The sequence below is a fragment of the Oryzias latipes genome, chromosome 10 (assembly GCF_002234675.1).
Source record: "Oryzias latipes chromosome 10, ASM223467v1".
Classification (NCBI taxonomy): Eukaryota; Metazoa; Chordata; class Actinopteri; order Beloniformes; family Adrianichthyidae; genus Oryzias; species Oryzias latipes.
The window spans coordinates 19,929,532-19,951,606 of NC_019868.2; the positions used below are offsets into that span (position 1 = coordinate 19,929,532).

A 22,075-nucleotide genomic window follows, 5' to 3' on the forward strand; every position below is an offset into this window, starting at 1 on the left:
ATTTTTTTTCAGACTGGGAGAAAAGACAGAAGCGACACTCTGAACACAGCCATCGACAGAATGACAAAGAAGACTAGAGATCTTCGTAGACAGGTTTGTTTTTTATTTTTGTCTTGTTGGCTTTTTTTGTTTTTGTTCTCCAAGCTTAACTTACATTTGATTGTAGCTAACGTGATTTTCACTAAGCTCAGAATACCAATTTTCACTAAAATAATAACTTTACTTTAAGTGTATTTGACTCTGAATGTGACTTTTCATGTGGAAACACACTGCAATAAAAATAAAAATTGCAGGAGGAGTACATAAAAGATGCTTCTTTAAATCTTTTTTTTACAGCTTCGCAAAGCTGTGATGGACCACGTCTCTGATTCTTTCCTGGAGACCAACGTTCCTCTCTTGGTCCTGATTGAAGCTGCAAAGAATGGCAATGAAAAAGAAGTGAAGGAGTACGCACAGGTGTTTCGTGAACACGCCCACAAGCTGATTGAGGTACTTTGTTTTTTCAAATTAAAATAAACGACTGTTAAGGGGCACAGGTCATTTTAATATTATACAGAAATTTCAACCTTTTGAAATGTAGAAGGTGAGCAGGTGACTTTTTTTGTTTTTGTTTTATGAATTATGGTTCTATTATCTTCAGATACATTTTTTATAGTGTAGTATTTAATCATATTAATACAAAATAAAAGCCCTGTGTACAATTTTTTTGTTCACATTTTTTATTTATACATATTTAATTGTTACCAAATTTTAACAAATGTATTATATGCTTGATCTCATGTTTTAACTTCTGCTCCAAAGTTTCAGTTGCTGACATTTTTATTTTATTTTTAGTAAAAGTGCTCTAGATTCATGCAGTTTGTCCTTTTTTTATGAAAAACATTAATAGAACAGGAAAATGAGGCTGCATTTGACAGATTTACAGAAAGTAAACTTTCCAACCACGGAATGAACATGATTTAGCTCAACACAATTCTTTAAATTCCCTCTCAATAGTTGGACAAAAATTTCTATCAAACGCAGGGAGTTTAGCCAAAACTCCCTTCAGTGTTTGATCTTTTGTCACACAGGTAGTAAAGATGGAGCAAATGCAGTAGGCCATTCATTACTCAAAGATCTACTAATTTTAGGCACTTTTATGAAGCAAGGGTAAGCTGCCCAAAGGCAAGTGACCTATTAGTTTACACATGTTTGAGAGCAGCATTATGACTGACCCATATTCAGAGAATGAAGGAAGAAAACAAGGGAAAGAATTGAGTTTGACATTCACCAAGCATTAAAGCGCTCAATGTACTGGTAGGATAGCCATGACATTCACTAGTTTGAGCTTATGTTGTCCATGTGCTGCCTGGTAACTATACGTTCATTCTGTTAACCTTCAAATTGAACTTTGGAGAGACAGTCATCTTCTGAATAAAACGAGGAAGCAGAAAAGCTGCTCACATCACATAAATATGAAAGCTGGCTGTACTCGTAACTAATTCCCATACTAATGAAGACAAAGTATTGTATTTTGAAGAAAAATATTGTGAATTTATTTTTCAGGGGATGTAATTTCATCAATTTTATCATTGAAATGGAATAAAATATTTTGATTTTATTCAATAGAAAGTTGTTTTTGACCTACAAAGAAAGCAGGGATATAATGTTGTCTGTAAGTTTAAAAGATTTAGCATTATGACTTTACTTCCCAATAAAACTATTCTTGTAACTGGACCTTTCTATTACTTCATAGTGTTATGTTCCAACATGGCCAGTTATGTTAATTATTAGGACAGCAGATTTTCCTAATATGGCTTTTTCACCGTCCATTTATGCAAAAATGGCTGTTTTCCCATTGGCTCTCAATGAGACAGGCTTATGTGACAGTTCATGAAATTATAAATGCAAGTCTCTTTAGAGTGCCAGTTTATCTTTATGCAACCACTCTCTAGACCCTCCTTGTGGATTGGAGTGTTCACCCTGTGGTTGGTGCCTACATTTGAATAGTGATGAAAGACTTTATATTTCAATGTTTCACAGTGTTTTACATCTGAAAAGAAGTCTTTTATGGTGGGGTCAAGCGACTTTGTGATTATGATCATATTCTGACACTGAATCTTTTTTTTTTTAGTTCCTCTTATATTACAAATATTAGATTTTACAAGTTTTAGACCCCAAGTGAATCAGTGAGCTGGTTTCCACAGATTTTTTTTATAGATCATTCTGCGTTGCTACATCTTTGAATTTTTAATGAACTATTTTTTCTTCTGTATTATGCTGTCAACCAACCTCTTTAACTGTCACAAAGCCCCATTGTTTAGTTATCAGGTATATCTTAACATTAACACTTCTAAACATTTTCATGGACATTTATTTTTTATTTGTGTTTTGTTGGATTTCTGGTCGTTTGTCCTTTGCATCATTCTGCATAATTTTAGCAGCTTTATGAATTAATCCTCAGCAGTGAATATGCCTTCCACAGGATTAGTTGTGTTCCATTTCTGGTTTAAAAAAAGAATCCCTAAATTAAGCCACCATAGTCAACTTTAACTATTTATCTATGTATCATTAATGTCCTGTTATGACAGCATGTGCCAGATGAGGTATTATGATTTAAAAGACATGACATTTTTGTCTTTCAGGTGGCCAACCTGGCATGCTCCATTTCCAACAACGAAGAGGGGGTGAAGCTTGTCCGCATGGCAGCGTCTCAGCTCGAAACTCTATGCCCCCAGGTACAAGGGCATTTGTAGTTACTGTTTAACCAGCTTCCTGGTTGTTTAAACGTTTGCCATATTCCATTTATATATATTTTAAGAATGCCAAGTCTAAATTTTGGGCGGCCGTGGTGCAGCGGTAGGGCGGTCGACCCATGATCGTAAGATTGCAGGTTCGATTCCCGCCTTGCATGCCCATGAGTCGAAGTGTCCTTGGGCAAGACACTGAACCCCACCTTGCCTCTGGTGGTAGGCGGGCGCCTGTGTTTGGCAGTGGAGCGGCCACCAGTGTGTGAATGTGTGTGTGACTGGGTGAATGGGTCTGTGACTGTAAAGCGCCTTGTCCTTGTAGGAAGAAAGGCGCTATATAAGCATACGCCATTTACCATTTACTAATTGGTTTTGTCTTGATCAAAGACAGTTTCTTCAAAAGCACTAAAAAATATCGCTGAGCCTGTTTTTATGCACTAAATATTTTAATATTATTAACCAATGTAGCAAATTCTTTTTTCCAAGTAATGTAAAATCTGATGTTCCTTATCCAATGACTTTATTCATTGGTTGTTCCAGACCAGAAGCAATTGTCGTTTCTTTCTTTGTGGAGTACAAATGGAGAACAGCAGAAAGGTGTTGTGTTACAGATGTATCAGGTCCCACATTAGTGTGGCCAACACAACGGCTGCTGGTGCAGTTAGATGACTTTTTATTTCTTTTGTATTTAATGTTTCAGGGGAAAGAGTGTTTGAGTCAGGCCACTACGCATGTACACAGTTCTCCATACTAAATTCAATAATTACCATTTAGACCTTATTTTCTAATTTTTGTTGAATTTACCTTTATCAGATTACTGTGTTGTCCAAATATTTTGGGTATGCTGTTTACTCCCCTCTACCTCTCATGTATTTGTCCATTGTTGACAGACGAGACGTATGACTTTAAATGTATAGTCCTGTGTGTCCACAACTACTAAGCTTTTATTGATGCATCATTTTATCAGAGTACTATGATTGCAGCTCCGTTCAGTATGCTGACAACTACACTTGACGGACCTTTTGAGAAGTATCTTGACCCTAGATTAAAATCTTGTGTAAACTGAGATGACGCTTATTGCACTTAACCTGTGTTCAGAGCTTTACTGTAATTGATCTGTAGTGATGGTAATTTTCAATTCTAGGTGATCAATGCAGCACTGGCCCTCGCTGCCAAACCCAATAGTAAGGTGGGCCTGGACAACATGGATTTGTTCAAGGAACAGTGGGAGAAACAAGTCCGTGTCCTCACTGATGCTGTTGATGACATAACATCCATTGATGACTTCCTGTGTGTGTCTGGTAAGAGTTGTTTATATGGACAGTGGAAATCTGGTTTAACTTTTTCTTTTTGATTTAAATAAAACTAACTATTTTTTACTTTTAAACAGTTTTAAACATTTATTTATCTGTTAAACTACACTTAGCCTTTGTTGTGATTCCTTTACCAGAGTTGTTTACTGGCTGGAGTAAACGTTTACATCTGCATCTTTACCAAATATATTTTACTTAGTTTGCCTTAAACGATTTTCATTAAACATTTTAGTAGAGTGACTTTTTGATCATTTTGTCAAGGACAGATTGTGAGTACTGCAAAGTTCCATATTTTGTTGGATTTACGTTATAAAAAGCTGAGAATTTCCCTCTTGACCATGCTTCCTTGTGGTTCTTTAGGTTTTGAGTGTCTAGTCAGAACAAGAGAATGAGAACATATCCCTTCCATTATGTTTTTAAATGTGTTTCACCCATATGGCACAAGGCACAGTTGTTGTTTTTCATAATGCTAAAATGTTTTTTTTTACGCTTTCTTCTCAGAGAACCACATCTTGGAGGATGTGAATAAGTGTGTCATTGCTCTGCAAGAGAAGGACGTTGATGGCTTGGATCGCACTGCTGGGGCCATTCGAGGACGTGCTGCCAGGGTTGTTCATGTGGTCACTTCCGAAATGGACAATTACGAACCTGGAGTCTACACAGAGAAGGTTTTGGAGGCCACCAAGCTCCTTACTAACACAGGTATTTTAAAAATGATCTGATGGGGTTTGTAAAAGAAAAGCATAAAGTTTCATCAGCCCCATTTTCTAAGCATTTTTTCTTTACAACATATTTTTCCTTTTAAAACCAAGATAAAATATGTTGGAGGGAGTTGAAATTGAATAATGACAGATCTGGAGTTGGCTCAGTAAATAAAAATTGCTTTCTGAAGTACTCTTCATTGTAATGTCGACTGAGTCAGACATCTGCAGCATTTTCTATTAGGCTGCCAGATAGAACTGAATATCTTAACCCAACTTGCATCATAGAAGTCATTTTGTCCAAATAATGTGGTATTTCATTAGCCAGCCAGCATGTATGATATGTGTTAACTTCCATTACTAGCAGGCTAACATGACAGAACGATTTTTTCGGTTGTCAGATTTAGAAATGGCTCAGCCCTCTTGAGAGTGAGCCCATTAACAGTCAGCAAATGCAGGCTGATTGTTATCTGAGGATTTCAGCTGAGGCTTGGATTTTCACGAATTCAAGTTGCCTTTTAAAAAAAATTCCTAATTTTACGATTGTCCCTAAATTCTAGTTCTTTCCTGCTCCGCTGTGCCATTTCTACTGAATGCTGATTTGAGCACATTTGAAAGGAAATTCCTATCCTGATGCTGGATTCCAAGATCACTATCAAAAGCAAAAGTATTTATTGTTTCTATGGTGTGTCATTTTGACAAACTCGTGGTAATGCTGCTTTTCTGGAAGGAAGAGGTCCTACGACAGTCCAAACTGCTGATGTTTTTGCTTCATTTTATTTTCCCTTTTAACCAAACTATGTTAAATGCTTTTATTGGGTGCATTTTTGTACTAGAATGTAATTTCTTCCCGGTTTCTTTTTTTGTTAATGGGAAGTAATTTGGAAGATTATTTTTAAATAAGCTTAGAAAAATGATCACAGCCAAAATCTGGTTATGGCCAGATTACCATATTTCTTTTTCTTTCTTTCAATATTTTACTTGATTTACATTTCTATGCAGAAGCCTGCAGGTTGTAAATGCTTTGTAAGCTCTAAACCAAATCCTCTTTGTGCACTATGCTCTACGCTGCCGCTCCCTCCCTCTACATTTGCATCCTGACATCCAGGCCTCACCCAAGAGGATGCAGCTAAATCCTAAAAACTGAACTCTAAATATTGCTGAATGCGTGGCAGAGGCTTCCAGAACTGATATCAAACTGTCACCGGGCCAAAATACACACCCAAAGAGACTGCTTTATTGTTGTAGCTTGTTGTTGTAAAACTCCCTACTTAACTGCTGTGTATCTATGTACCTCAGAAGCAATGTCTTATCTTTGTAGAATGAAGGTTTTTTTTTTTAATTCCAATTATCTGTTCCACTTTTAATTTTTCCTTTCAGTCATGCCACGATTCACACTGCAGGTAGAAGCTGCAGTCGAGGCCTTATCCAGTGGCGACCCCTCAGTGGATGAGAATGAACTAATCGATGCATCCCGTCTGGTGTACGACGGCATCCGCGACATCCGCAAAGCAGTCCTCATGATCAGAGTAAGTATTACAGATTTTCATCATCCCCAGCGTGTACACATGTTCATGTTTAAGGTTTACTCATCAACATTCAAATAAATATTTCAAAAAGTATTTTTGCTCGGCTGCACAATCTTAAAGAATTGCTGGAACTTTTAAATACTATAGTATGATCTAGGATTAGAGGGTCTTCTCCACAAGGCTTTGTTTACTAGGAAGAATGGTTGGCTTTTAAAAGCCTGTGATTAAAATGTCTAAGGAAAAAGCTGTGCTGCCTGAATAAACATGCAGTTTAGTGTAACACCAGCCTGCGTCGTCTTTGGATCAATGGCTTATTGCCTGAGCAGAACCATAAGTTAGACATGCTAATAGAAGCCACTGAACCATTACTTTATTGACTGACCTAAACCTTCCCCAGCTATAAAGTCAGAAGTGGATAATGGTGAAGTCTCTGTTGGATAGCTTATGCATGCATTTAGACTTGTGTTTAATGGGTTAACGGACTATCTAGATGTTTCACATAAATACAACCTTTTGAACAGGATTTTGATCTTCTGAATGAGTTTAGTTTAGCTTCAGTTTGGTTCTTGAATTTTATTAGTGATGCTGCTCATACATTGAGAAGCCCAAATGAAAAGGGGACCATTATGTATTTTGCTTTTGCCTGATAATCAGCTGCTGATTTAACATGGAGATTTTAATTAGCATTCTTTCCTTGTACTGCAGGCTGAGAACTACATTCAATTGCTATCAGCCCCAGCCCCAATCACATCATCCTGATTAAGCTATTAACACTGGGCCTATGGGGTTGGCTGAACATGCAGGAAGAGTTGGTGTGTGTAAATGTGACTGCATGTTAAAACTAATAGAGGATTAGCGACAAACCGCACATGTTCGTGATTTATCAGATTCGTTGTGCTATTAACTGCCAACTAATCTTTATTAAAAAAAAAATCTAGTTTCCATAAGTCTGTGAGGATTTCTCAGTAAGGTCTGTGAATGTTTCCACACAGCATTGGTAGTGAGTATTCATCAGGAAATGATTACACTTCTTTAGCTTTTTAGTCACAGGATTTCCAGCAGCTCCACACAGCTGTGTCCTCCGCTTATTCTCAAATGCTATTAGTAACAAGGTTAAAGGTATATTCAAAACATGAATTTACATCATGAGTTTAGTATCCCACTGGCTGAGTTGTGTTTTCTGAGCACAGTTTATGATGTCCACAGAAATACCATAAATCAGCTCAGTTGAGCTGACCATAAGACAGCCTCTCTAAAGAGCATGTCCAAGCACAAATGCTCACATTGACTTTTAAAACATCTTGAATGCTCACAGGACCTTGACGTGGTCTTAAATCAAAATGGACAAGTGTGTCATTTTTTTTTGTGGACTTTTAACCTCTGGTGCACAGACAGTCTGGGAAATGTGGAAGGAGGACAGAACCCTCTTCCCCCTACAGCAACATCAGACATTACGCTTCAGATGTAAAACTGACTTCCAGGCAGAGAGCTGCAGACACTCAGATACAGGGGGCAGCTGTCATTACCTTCATGATTTGTGTAGTGCGTCATAGCCCAAGGTGATTTCACTGGCTCTGTCCTAAAATGAATGAAAAGTCTATTCAACACTGAGGCAGTGAGTAGAACACTGTAATAGGAACAGTGAGTGATGCTGTTAAGCAGGCCTGTCCATTTTCAGAACAGTATCACAGGGGGTCTGCTTTTACAGCTTTTTTATATTGCTGTAACTTCAAAAAAACATGCATACAAACTCTATTTTTATATTATTGTTCAACTTTTTCATTGAAGATACTTCCTATGAATATTGCATTCATTTTTACAGTTGTCTTGCTGTCTTGGGCGAGTCAGAATGCTTTATTTCCGTTATTTATATTTGCTTGTTTGCTTTCATACTGCTGATTATTTCTTCCTGCAGTCTGGTTTTTGCCACATCAACAGGGTTCAAATCTGTAATGATCAGCACAGTTATTCACTCTGTTCCTGAAATGGAAACCAGTATCAGTGGGGTCTCATTTAACAAGTGGCTGGCTCTGTTGAGCCTTTTTCTCATGAGGTTCATTTTAGACCACAAGTTTTTATTATGCAAAAAGTAACTAAATGTAGTTTGGAGCTGAAATTAATACTGCAGTTACCTTTTGCTTTATTCAGTGTTAATGAATGGATTTAAATAGTTTTCAAAGGAAGAAATAAAAGTAAACTTGTTTTCTCAGCAGGTTGTTACAGGTTGTTCACACGCAAAACGGTGCAGCTGTGATGCAAGTCCCAATTTAATGTCATGTTATGCCCTTTTACTAAACATGTTGAATTTAGGGAACCATTTTGAACTTTTTAAACATTGTTTCTGGTTTTGGTTTTGAATAGTTTCCCACTTGTCAGATTCTGTGGGTGGCCTTTCTGAGCCTTTCACAATTACGATGTATGTGTCGGACACGCCACAGCAGGCGGTGTCTGCTAGCACTGAACCGCATTATCTCGATTTCAGACATGCCTTGTGAGTCATAAAGTTTGTATTGAAACCATACCCACATTGCCTGTAGAACGGAAGCTTCTACAGTTTCCCTGGAGCAGTGGAAGGTTGTTTAGAGACTCTTGGCTATTTTTAGAGCAAGGGTTCCAAATCCATTACAGTAAGAAAGAATGAGACAGTTGGATAAGCACAAGAAGAGGCACAAGCGTGATAATGCACCTTTATCTGTCCGCATCATCTTCCCTTTGCTTATATCTCCTCCAAATACATTTCCGGACAGTGTTATAGTTTGCCTTGAGCCCGAGCTATTGACAGCGAATTTCTTTTGAACATCATTTCTGAGTGAAATGTTGCCTTTGGCTTGTTTTGTATTCAATGCAAAAAACGGGGTAAAAGAAAGTCATGGATGAAGGGCTAAAATTCCTGAAAGAACTAAACTTGTGCTTCAGCTGCCTTTTATCAGACAGCAGTGACAGATGGGCATCTCAAGGGTTTTGCTACTGATGCTTTTCAAACTAGACGATACCCCCCCCCCCCTCCAAAAAAAAGACATGTTTAGCAAATCCTTTTTTGTAAAGGGTATTTACTATGGAGGTTATAAAACCAAAATATAGTAAGTGTAACTATTGGTAACAAATATGGCTTGAAAGTGCTGTTTTGTTCGCACTGTGTTTTATGATACCTTTTAGTTACTATTTTATTTTAGTTTCTAGATGGTTATTGTATTTTTCTTTTGGACTTTATAAATTACATGCTTTTTTTTTTTCCTTCCTAGACTCCAGAAGAACTGGACGACTCCGATTTTGAGACGGACGACTTTGAAGTACAAAGCAGGACCAGCGTTCAGACAGCAGATGACCAGCTTATTGGTGGCCAAACTGCGCGTGTACGTTTTCGATTTGATACCATTTATTGATATTTCTGATATTCTGAAAAGTCGTGGGATTTTGCTTTGTAGTTATCTTGGCGTAAACACACATACATTAAGAATACTTCTATTGTTAAGAGGACATCGAATTAAGTTTTAAATTTGTAACCCTAAATACAAATGTCACTGTCATCGTTTACTGTTGCACATCTTGAGCTAATTTGATGACTTTGATTACTATGAATCTATATACACAAGTATTGTTGTACAAGTTTTAACTGTATTTAAAAAAACATAATTTTTTACCATTGGAAACTCTAACATAACCCACTGACTGTACTTAATGATGCCCTTTACAGTAAAAATGTCACAGCATTGGCTGAGCTCTAACCGTGCTCTGTCTTGCAGTGGGCGATAGTCAGTGTGTGGAAATACATTAGATGTCTTAAGGCAGGGCTGCCTCCCAATCCTGGTCTTCAAGATCTACCACCCAGACTGTTTTCCAGCCCTCCCTGCACTCATGCTGTTGATTACCTGATCAGGTGTGCTCAGTCAACCAGAATGAGGAGACACCTGAGTCGGCTAACCAGCAGAAAGCAGCGATAGGAAAGCTGGAAAACAGTAGTAGATAAAGACTGGGCAGCCCTGTCTTTAAGAATAAATGCTAAATCTCCCTACCCAGTTAGGGAAAAAAATCATTTTATAAACAAAACAGTGCATAAATAACAGAAGTGTTTTGGCAGACCAATCCAAATATATATTTCTATATATTTTTTTTTAACTCTTGACTGATTCGATTTTGTTTAGATGGGTTGCTCAAGCCTCGTATGGTTTGAATCAAAGACCCCAGAGAGACCTTTCCAGTTAGATGAATGGAGTGAACAGGGATTTTCTCTCAGTATCGGTCTGCAGCAGCTTGGCAAATATTTAAACTTTAAACACCTGCTTGGGTGTTACCTCTTTTGCTGTTGAGGTAAGGAGGAAGAGAGGTTAAGAAATGTGGCTTTGAATAATGTAAAATACTCATAACAGATTTAAATAATTTTGGTTTTAATGTCAACATGTTTGGGGTAAGATAAATTTGAGGTTTCTAAACATTTTATAGAGAAGCAATTCAGTGAAACATAACTGATGTATTTGCGCAAATAGCACTACTTTTAATATTGGAAATGAAAACCGCAAAAAAATTTGAAGCTGCTGTTAAAAAGCATAAAAGTACAATTCTAATGAATATATACCATTTAATCATCCACCAGGAAGAACAACTAAAGAAATAAATAATTTGAAAAAATAAACTAAACTGACATCAATGTAGTTCACTGTAATCAGAATAGTTGAAATGTATTTTCCTGACATGAAAGCTTGCGTGCATAAAACCCGTGTTTCAAACAGTAGTTTGCTAATCTTCTTCTATTTCTAAACTTCCATATGCAGGCTATCATGGCCCAGCTGCCTCAGGAGGATAAGGCAAAGATTGCAGAACAAGTGGCTAGCTTCCAAGAAGAAAAGAGCAAGCTGGATGCCGAGGTATCCAAGTGGGATGACAGTGGCAACGACATCATTGTGTTGGCCAAGCAGATGTGCATGATCATGATGGAGATGACAGACTTTACCAGGTGAGTGAAAATGGAGGATTAGCAGTTTCTATTGTTGTTTTTTACATTATATGCTTCATTGTGGTCTTTTTTGTTGTTGTTCTGCTTGCTAAAAACGAGAGTTGTAACGGTACACGTAGTTGGACCGCACCGTTTCGGTACGGCAATTTCGGTTCAGATCACTTTAATACTGTTTCGTTTTTTTCGGGGTTTTTTTCCCCCTAAATTTATTAACTTTGCCCCGGGGGGGAACTAATGGTAATCGCGAGTTTCCGCTGAGACGCTCAATGGGTTCTACGCTCGTGTGCGTTTAGAATGGGATGAGGGGGGGGTTCAGGCTGTGCTGCTCAGTTCGCCAGAACGGTAATAAAAAAGGTTTCCACCAAAAGAACAGGGACTGGTTCCCGACCGTAAAAAATCAGGTCTACAAGAAAAGAAATGTGCAAGTTAAAAAAAAAAAATTTGTCCGGCCCGTGTTAAGTATCCAAGGTTTTTGGTTCCTGACAGCTAATAGTTGTATTATTTTAGATAGCAGATCACCTACATAGAATAATTTTATTATTGTTATATAAAACCAATTTTGCAATAAATCTTTTGTACTGAAAAAATACCGAAAATTGTATCGAACCAAGTCCTATGAAATTCTGAATTGAACTGAATTGAGATTTTAGTGTACCGTTACACCCCTACTAAATACATATTGTTGCAAATTTAATATAGTTTTATTATTTTGTAAATGGTTTTGTCTCCGTCAATTCTGTTTGCTTGACTAGCACTGTAATTATGTTTGAATTTTCTTATATTACATTTGAGTAAGCCAAAATGTATCTCTCATAAATCATTGTTTGTACCTGTCAGCGTATGCCTGGATCACACACAGAAGTTAACACTTCCCTCCAAATGGGTTTTAATTTGAGTGAAACTGCAGGATAGCTACAATTTCTTCATCCTTTCCACTTTTCTGTAATGTAATTCTGTGATATTATGATCAACCATAAGCAGAGATTCAAATCTACCCCTCCCCTGGCACATAAAACAGTTTGCGTGGATTGTAAAAACGAAATTAGAACCACACAAAAGGCTCCAGGAGACCATTTCTCACACATTTATGGGTAAAGTTTTGTCTGTGAAGATGAGGTTAGATCCCACTAAGAAGGGACTTCCTGTTCAGGCAAACACATGGCGTTCATATTTGCAGTTGCTCTCTATAGTTGTTTATAGCAGACCTTGCAGCTTTATTGTTGTTCTCAAAAGGTAAAATCATGTGATGTTTTTTTTTCTCTATGTGTTTTGTGATTGTTCCTTGCAGGGAGTCTTTGGTTGTTTTCCACAGAGGTGTCTTATCAGCGTGCTTGCATGTGGCTGAATATGAGCAGGCTGTGGTATCCCTGTAGACTTGATAATTCATTCAGCTGCCTGTGTCACATCATCAGTTAACTCTCGTGACCCAGTGTCACTGGACTACACACCCACATGGTCACACTTCCTGTTCTTGTTTTTCTGTTACTTCAAGACATGAGCTGTCAGTCCCTCCCATTGACACTGTATGAGAACTGAACCCCCCCCCACGGCGTTCCAAACAGGAAGCACCTGCTGGTCCCAAAAAGCCAAAATCCCAGGCTTGTATTGAGAAATAAACAGCCCAATTATGTTTGTCAGAATAATCATTCTTGCTCTACTACCTTTTAACATTTTCTTCCTAATCCAAATTTTTTTCATGAAATATTTTCTGTAAAATTATTAACTGACCAATCAATCGGATGCCTCGGTAAAAGTGCGTTGCTTCACTTCAGCCCGCTTTCAGTGGAAGGGGTGTGGCCTTCTAAAATGCTCACTCTTGATTGAAGAGAGTGGTTCCCGTAGAAATGTAGATGGACCAATCACGGCTTCCTGAGGTCGACTGGTTCCAACATGGCAACAGGCATAAAGTGGAAAAATGGCGACTGAATTGACTACAATTGGTTGGAACCAGTAGCAAGGCTTTCTATGGCTGATGTCGCAAGCGTTTCGTCCAGTTATATATTATACAGTCAATGATCCCTCTTAATGTTCCTCCTTTACTGTAAAACTAGTCTTTTAGTGTTTTATGACTGTACCTTCTCAAACATAAAGGTGAATAATTCCAGACATTTTCTTTGACACATCCTCAATGAAAGAGTTTTTTTGTCCTGGCACTAAAATAGCTTAACTCTTGTTGTAGAGAATTTGGAATCTGTTGCTTAGTTTGACATAACATAGTGATGAAAGAAGTTTTATTAGCTCAAACTTAAAACAATTTTTTGAAAGTGTTTTGATAAACACATGGATGAGTATTACACATTTTGTAAAAATTTTGATTAAAACAAAAGCAAGCTGGGCTGTGATTAAGGGTTTCGATTAATGGATGAGCTTATTTATTGTGATGACATTTTTAAATGACAAAAGTTTATCAGTTTGCAAATAGAGCAAATGTAAAGAGGCCCATTTTAAATATTAAGACATATTGTTATAATTTTTTGTGTTTTAAAAGTCCAGCTAGGCTAAAAGATGGCATGGACTGCATTGTGAATGTTTAAGAACTCGTATGAAGTGTTAAATAAAGCACTAAATTTAGCAACTTAAAGGTGAATGTAATTTTCCCATGATGTACTTTCATATAGGTAATATTTTATTTAGAAACATCCAGAGCATTTCTTCATGTTTACCCTGTCATTGCAGTCAGTATGTGCACATACGTGAATGATTTATTAATATATTCTTTTTTTCTTCAAACAAAACATCATTAGTGTTAGTCAACAGTTTAAGATTAAAAGGAAATTTACCACTGAATTTCTTATTAACAGTCCTTATGAAGTGGTGGTAAATGGCTTTTTCTTTTTCTTTTTTTATTTAACATGTTGTAACATGTTTAGATTTATTTTTAAAGTTCTGTGCTCATGTTGAGTATTCTGCTCATTTTTTGTGTGCATTTGTATTATTCAAGGAAGTGCAGCAACTTTGTCATGCTTTATGGATGCCTGTGAATCAGGCTTTGATGCAAGTATGCAGTAATGATAAACAGAAGGTCAGTTGTTGCTTAATTCAGCCTCCACCCAAATTACTGCCCTTAAACCTTGAGTTGGCATGACGCTTGGCCAAGGTTAATGCTGCATTAGATAATTGATCTGTACCTCTGCTGACAGATCTACAGGGCGGGTGAGGTTCTTGTTGACACTTGCAGCATCACTTGCTGGTGCATGCCAATTATTATGAATAATGAATGCATGCAACCTATATGGGAGCCGGCGTTTTAAAATGCAAGCTTATGGAGCGACTTGATCCACCAAATCATATAAACAAGACTAATACCAATCACTGTCAAACATTATAAATCTATTGTTGCAATATTTATTGTTTTGTAATGTACTTTTCAAGCAGATAACAGTGTGGCTTCATCAGCTGCAACCCTTTTCTGAAGGAGCCAAGAAAATGCCCCCAGCCCCGTCTCTGGGGGATGACCTGTCCCATGAGAACCTCCAGTATGTGCTGTGACGCATGGCCTTTTCCACCAGGGCCTCAGTTTGTTTTACATAAGAGTAACATAGAGAGAGCCGGTGAAGGGAGGGGAGAGGAAGTGAGAGAACAGAACACAAAATTCCATCTGTTCTGGGTTGGAAAGCTCATTTTTTAGCCCGGAGAGAGGAGCTTTGAATCCAATTTGTGCCTCTTGCCAACTGTGTCCCACAGTCCCTTGAGGGGGGCTGAAAAATGGCAAATAGCTGACGAGCTTTGCTCTGGATCAGGGTCAGGATGGAAGTGACCTGTGCGGGGATGGGCTTTGTGTGGACGAAGAGGGGTCAAGGATTGACGTGCATTATTAGGTCAAAGAGGGATTCCACTCCATTTCACTTTCAAATGTTTTTTGTTATCTTTCAAGCTTCATACTAAAAGTTTTCATAGTAAACACAAAATACTGGTATTTACAGGTGTATTGCTTTCTGAAGAAAGGCCTATAATGTCTTACTGTAGTGCAGAGGCCTGATTGAAGATCATAAAATGTTCAGCTGTGATTGACCAAGAATTTGGCATAAAGCCTCGATGCGATGTGTGGAATCATCTCTGCGCTGTCACCCCTGTTTTTTTCCTGTTTCTATAGACATTACACAGTTAATCATGCACTGATTTTCACTTTTTCTCTTCAGGGGAAAAGGGCCACTGAAAAACACATCTGATGTCATCAGTGCTGCCAAGAAAATCGCAGAGGCAGGATCAACAATGGACAAGCTGGGTCGCACCATTGCTGACAACGTAAGTCCTATGGTGTCTCTATCTCTAACGAGTGACCGCATATACACCTGCAGACCAAACACTTCAAGAAATGATAGCTCATGTTTAGCATTAAAAACACATGTGAGGGTTTGATAAATGAGAAAAACCAACCCATTTCCAGTATTTCTACTTTGACACATTCATAGTAGTTTTGGTACCTTCTTTACATACATGGAAACCTCCGTTTCCAATGCAGAGTTCCCTCCCCCGTTGTCTGATGCAATAAACTGTTGTCCTCCTGGAGACCCGCACATGTTTTATTTAAGGGGCTCTGAGATCCTTAATGTTACAGACCCACTTATCGCTTCTTACCTTTTCTGACCTAATTGCATTTGAATCACCTGTGTAGGGAATAAAGCCCCCTGGAAAGTCACTTTTATATGCCTCGCTGCAGCTTTTGAAGATTCATATTCACTTTTAATGAAAACCGTGTTATCCCCCAAAGAAAACAGATGGGCAGCTGTGCAGGTGTGCGAGTCTGTTCTTGGATGCCTGCATACAAAACGCCTGACTGGCACTGGCTCTCTGCAGGCGCATGCATATGAATTTACACAACTATTTATGCTTTTGGAACTATATTAAGTTCTGGTTGTATTTTTATCTCTTTTTGAACACGTGTAGTTTGTGTATGTGTGTGAACACATACTAGTAGAGGATTTTGAAGGTTTGAGCCACTCAAAGTATAAATAAATGAAGAGCCTCAGCTGTGAAAACAGACATTCTTAGCCAGGAGTGAAGACCCCTTCAGCCTGTTCATTTAACCTGCTGTCCCGCTTAGCGTTTCTCAACGACTCAAAACACTCGCAAATCATGTGACATGAAGCTCTAACACACAGTAATAACTTGTATAGATGGGCATTAGATAAAAGCAAGGAAAATGATGGAGAGATAGAAAGAGGCAGTGCAATTATACGCAATAAAGATGCATCCCTCCTGAGAGATGAATTTATTAAGAGTGCTTCGTCTTTTAACTAGCCACATAATTGCCCAGTGGCTGTTCTTTCTGTTCCTAAATTGTATTTATTGTTGCAGTTTATATTTAGGACCGAACCTCTAAGTGAGCAGGAGATGCTACAGGCCCACTTGGAGCAAAATAGGGTGTGTTGGGAGGGTCTGCATAATCTTGCAGCTGGAGTTTAGTGAATCATGACAAGGATGCACACATAGTGACAATCACAGGAGCAAAGGCAGTGCTGGCTTTGCTCATTAACCTAGGCATATTAATCACTTGCACTGTGTGTCTGTGGCCTGCGGGGTCTGTGAGGCTTTGCCTCTCATATAAAACATATTGACTTATGGTTCCTGGCTGATGGTGAAGCATTTATTTTGTCATTTTTTCGTGGTGTGATTTGGTCCAAGACTGTTGAATGCACATTTCAGCCATTGGAAACCAGTTAAATATATGAAATGTAGAAATTAAAGGTTAAGAAAATTACTGTGGCGAAAAGATCAAAGCAGAATTTAGGTCGCTTCTGTACAAAGGTCTGCACTGCAGTTTATTAAGAATTTATGAGCCGCTCTGTGGGACACCGTAGAAGAACTCCATCTGATTGGGATGGTAAACAAATAATGCTGCATCAGTTTTTAAAGTCAACGAGTTGGCTACTTTGAATCTACATAAATAATTTCCATTTATTTCTGTAAAAAACCCAAGACGTTAGATGTTTTGTAAAGAGAATTGAACAATCCTCACGTGTTGACGTTTGTTCCTGAATGCTTTATTTTCAGCTCCCACTCAGATAAAATATACGACACTAAATATATTTGACTTCGATCAGTATGCACTCCCTGCGATCCCTGGGCTTTGTTGCTGGTGACCATCTAATCTGGTCTTGCCCTAGATGCTCCTGAGCAGACGGCTTGTAAAGTACCTACAGCAGCGGAGAAACGGAATCAAATTCGGAGTATAAAGGATTTTTTGGACTTTAGCCTTAGCAATTGAAGTCCTCATATTTTATTTGTATTATTTTGTTTCTTTGATGCTTTTGAAAGGCATGTCCTTGAGAGGCGCTGTATTGAAAGACTTTGTTTCAAGCCTCTTGGATGTGGACAGAGGTCTCATACCCCAGCAGAGGATTTTTTTTTTTTTATGATTTGAAAGCTGCAAGTAGGCCTGGGCGAAAAATTGATTGAATTAATTAATTAAATTTTTTGATTACGGGCGATTTAAAAAATAAAAATAAATAAATAGTATAGCAAGCGACAAACGACAACATCATAGCACATACAAAACAGCAAGCGACAGCATGGCTACCGGTGAGAGTGGGAAGTTTGTTCCCAAGAAAGGAATCAAATGACCTGTTTGGAACTGGTATGGGTTTGCTGCCACATACGAGGAGGAAGAGACCCCACGCTGCAACATTTGCCTAAAGACCATTGCAGTCAAGGGCAGCAGCACCACAAACCTATTCCAACACCTGAAACGGGGACATCCAGCCGAATATGAAAAATGCCAGTCTCTCCGAGGGGAACAAAACCACAGTGAAAAATGGCTAACTGTTGCCGAATCCTTTGCACAAGGCACCGCATATGACAGGAAAGGGGCACGGTGGAGAACAATCACCGGAGCGGTCGCTTTGCATATAGCCAAAGACATGTATACCCATATATAGCATAGAGAAGACGGGGTTTATTAATTTAATTAAAACCTTAGACCCCAGAAATGAGCTACCCAGTACTTCAGGAAAGTTGCCTTGCCCAAGCTTAGGGCTGGGCGATATGGCCTTAAAATAAACTCTCTAGTCTAGACTACAAAGTGTGACTTAAAACACAGCTGGGACTTTGATTCCAAGAGTGTGTTCATTTATTTATTATTTAGCCCAGAATCTGGGATCTGGAAAAAAAAATCGGAGATCGAACAAAAAAAAAGAAATTCTGAGATTTTATTTTCAGGCCACATCGCCCAGCCCTAGCTGTAAGCTACCGCAAGGGAGTGTACACAGATGGATGATGGGTAGTAGGGGTGGGCTTCCTCCGTGCCAACAGTCCCACCCACAACACAAAGGAGAATTTCTAATGAACTACCGCCACTCTGCAGAAACTGTCCTAGAAAACAATACAGATGTTTAAATTTTGGCTAGAAATGGCATAATGATAATTAAGACAACTGGAAACAATTTAAAAATACATCACAAGATGATCAGAGTGGGACTTAAAGGATTCAAGTGTCTTGTAGTTATTCCATGCTTTAATTTTTAACCCCTTTTTTGTAAAAAAAAATACAAGGTAATGTGGAGGAAAGTGGAAGAAGCCTTAAGGCTTAAAAAGACCACTCCCACATTATTTTATTTAACCTTTATTTACCAGGAAAGTCCCATTGAGGTTAAAAACCTCTTTTCCAAGGGAGTCCTGGCCAAGAAGTAGCACATTTTGGTACAAAAAATACATATAAACAAACATCATTAAAACTACATACGTCATAAAAAGCAGTTGCACATTATTATTTCAGCCTCTGATGCTTTGAGCTTGTTCTTAAAAACATTCAAAGATACCAGTTCAGTTAGTTTCCAGTCTTTTGCAGCATATTCCAAGCAAAAGGAGCAGAGGGGACACATTTCCTCAGCTCTGTGCAGGCTTTGCTTTCCTGATTTTTTTTTATTTTAATTTTTCTGTGGATCAAACGCACTTGAAATTCATAAAAATATTTGATGGCCAAGGAGGCTCTTCGTTATTAAATATTAACTGTAGCATCATTTTAGTAGAACTCATAAAACAAACTCATGGCTGCAAAAGTAAGACGACGCTTTTTAGGTGTACTGGTCAACAGGTTGCTGGCAACAGCACATTAGGATGCTGCGATGTCAGTAAATATTGGAAATGGGCATTTCCTCTGGGTGAGGCGTTTAGAAAGGTCAGCGTGGGCTGGCAGCAGCTCAGAGGCTTGCGTCTCTGCTCTTTGTAATGGAATTCAGTGGAACTGCATGGCATTTGCAATGATGAGGTCGTGCCATCCTGGTCATCATTCATCTGAGTTACTTCACGCACGAGATTCATTCTTTTTTAGTTTTGGCCGTGATGTTCGTTAATGAAACAGTATTTTTATTGTTTAAGTCCTGCTCCACAGGCATGTTTTCATTTTATCGATTTATCCTCAGCAGCTCTTCATATGTTTGAATGTTGTAGCTTTCTATAAAACTGGAACCCAAGCACTGCCAGGATGATCTGTGAAGCAGCCGTGGAATGGTTGAGCAGAAGAATGAAGAGATGTAAAAAGGAGCAGTAATGTGTTGGGTTAATGTGTAATGGACCACTCAGCAGAACAAATCTAAGCCATTGTGCTGCTTGTATTGAAAAGAATTGTCTGAAGTGCTCTCCTTTCAACATCTCTGCCTGTAACTTACCCACACGCTTTTGCACAGCAGCACTTGGACAATAATAAAAGGTAAAATCAATGGGTTGTAATGATTAATGTCAAAATGCTTTTACGCACTAAGCCCTTTCTTTAAATATAGATCTGAGCTGTGCACCATGTTTATAATGGTGTGAATTTCCCCGCTCATACCCGAGTCCGTCCTGTTAGAGGTTCTCTCATATTCAAATCCCCCCCCCCCCCCCCAAAGTGTTCTTGTCTTCTATGTACGACTTGTGCATTCACGTGTCCCAGTCAGTGCAGTCTTGGAGTTTCCTGAGTACGGAGGGGCGCCAGCAGCTGAGCTGAACATGAGCACAAGTGATGCTTTCACAGCGCCCCGCTCTCCGCCATCTCAATACTTGCTCAAGCCTTCATTAGCATGGGTGCTGCATTCGGCCTCATCCTAGGTCTGTGCAATTGCATGTATTCCTCTGTGCACACTCTTTTCACTCACTGCTGTGACTTAACCCCCCCTCCCAAGTTCAATTGAATCCCCCTGTCTGTTAATTTCCCCCCAGTTGTCTCTTTCTCAGACCCTCTACTCATCTTTTTTTTCCTTTTTTTATGTTTTTCTTATTTTGTTCAGATTTTTTTTATGCTTTCCCATTTTATTTTTCTGGTCCAGCATTGCAGTTTTAGCTCTTCCCGATAAGTTTATCTCCTTTTCTCCTCTCTCGCACCTTCTTTTAACCTATTAAGATCAGAGGCTTCACTTAAAGACCTCTAAAACCAGAGGGATTTGTGGGATGCCTGAACCAACATAAAAGCCTTTTGCAGTTACTCAGGAAACAGAATACATGAAATTAAACCAACGGAGAGGTGTAAATATTCCACACACATTCATAAATATTTTATGAATAAAGAGCCTTTTCTGTTTTATTTACTTCTAAAGGTTTTCCTTTTGTTTCGCTTGTTACTTTGCTTTTTTGGGATCCCTTTCAAAAGGAAAGGGCACAAACATATTGAAAAAATAATTTTCTTGACCATAAAGGTTTTAGATAAAACATTTGATTTTATTCTTAGAAGACCATGTTACAGGCTCTGGGTTTTTCTTTTTTTAAAAAGCATTTTTATTGTATTTTTGTGTGTGTGACCTTATTGTGCCATAGCATCCCTGCTATAGATGTTCTGTGAAAGTCCGAGCTCAGATGTGGGCGAATCGTTCTTTAAATGCATGCATGGCTGTATATCTGGGAGGGAGTGAGTGCACTCCATTCAGTGGAGCACTCTGTTATCCCACCAGGGAGACTGATGCGCTCAGCAGGATTAGATGCATCATAAGTTGTAGTCTATTTGAAGTGGCCAAAAATCATGATCCTTGTAATGTTTCCTCTTCTCCCGCTTAAATTTAGCTTTTGTCACTTCCTGTTAGCTCTGTGCTTTTCTAGCAATGCTGGTATTGAAAAGAGGGATTTTTGTAAAGGCTGCATGCTTTTTTATGTGTTCTGATTAAACAGTTTAGTGTGCTTCTATCTTGCAAAAGTCATCAGTCTGTTGTTGAATCCTGTTCTGATGGGCATTTACCAGATTCAGAGTGCGGTCCCCCTCCCCCCCCTTCTGAAAAAGCTGGTGTTCAAGCCAGCATTTGCTGCTGGCGTGCTCACTCATGTGCTCCCTCGTGGTTCTTTTTACACATACAGTGACTGTAATAATACCTTGTTGATGTTGGAATGAAGGCTATTTTGGTGCAGCGTAAAATATTAAAGAGGAGAAACGACTGCTTTGTCTTTTGGTAAGTTAGAAGTGCTGCTCTGGGGTTCCCTAGATGAAGCCTCCAGAGATGAAGGCATCGGACGCCTGTTTGTAACAATAAAACCAAACGGACTGCACACGGACAGATGGCACACGTGATATCTTCCAGCATCCTGCATGCATATGTATTCATTCAACTGTATTATTTATTACTGCTGCTTTTTAGTCCAGTTTTATCCTTTTTTTCTCTCTCGTGATCTTTAGCTGAAATCTTGTTGCCATGTCAACAACAGTTTCTTTTTTAGTAGCTGTATTTTTTTAAACAACTTAAAACCAAGACTTTCTAATATAGTGATGGGCGTAGTGCATGGATAGAGCGGTCGACCTCTGATGCAAACATGGTTTGGGATACAGGTTCGATTCCCACCTCGCCCGCCCATGTGTTGAAGTGTCCTCGGGTAAGACTGGACCCCACATTGCTCCTGGTGATTATAGGTTATAGATTATGGGTCAGCGCCAGTGTTGAGCTATGTTCACATCGTA

General features: G+C 38.7%; 1 protein-coding gene across 1 annotated transcript in view; it reads left to right on the plus strand.

Annotated features, from left to right (window-relative positions):
• The window catches only part of ctnna1 (catenin alpha 1), a 54,561-nt gene that overhangs the window by 28,004 nt on the left and 4,482 nt on the right, over nt 1-22,075 (plus strand). The window contains exons 8-16 of the mRNA XM_004073394.4: nt 13-93; nt 337-489; nt 2,625-2,717; nt 3,874-4,030; nt 4,544-4,744; nt 6,124-6,272; nt 9,515-9,625; nt 11,042-11,223; nt 15,363-15,468. Of these exons, the coding sequence (XP_004073442.1) occupies nt 13-93; nt 337-489; nt 2,625-2,717; nt 3,874-4,030; nt 4,544-4,744; nt 6,124-6,272; nt 9,515-9,625; nt 11,042-11,223; nt 15,363-15,468 (1,233 nt within the window). The remainder of the gene's footprint in view (nt 1-12; nt 94-336; nt 490-2,624; nt 2,718-3,873; nt 4,031-4,543; nt 4,745-6,123; nt 6,273-9,514; nt 9,626-11,041; nt 11,224-15,362; nt 15,469-22,075) is intronic.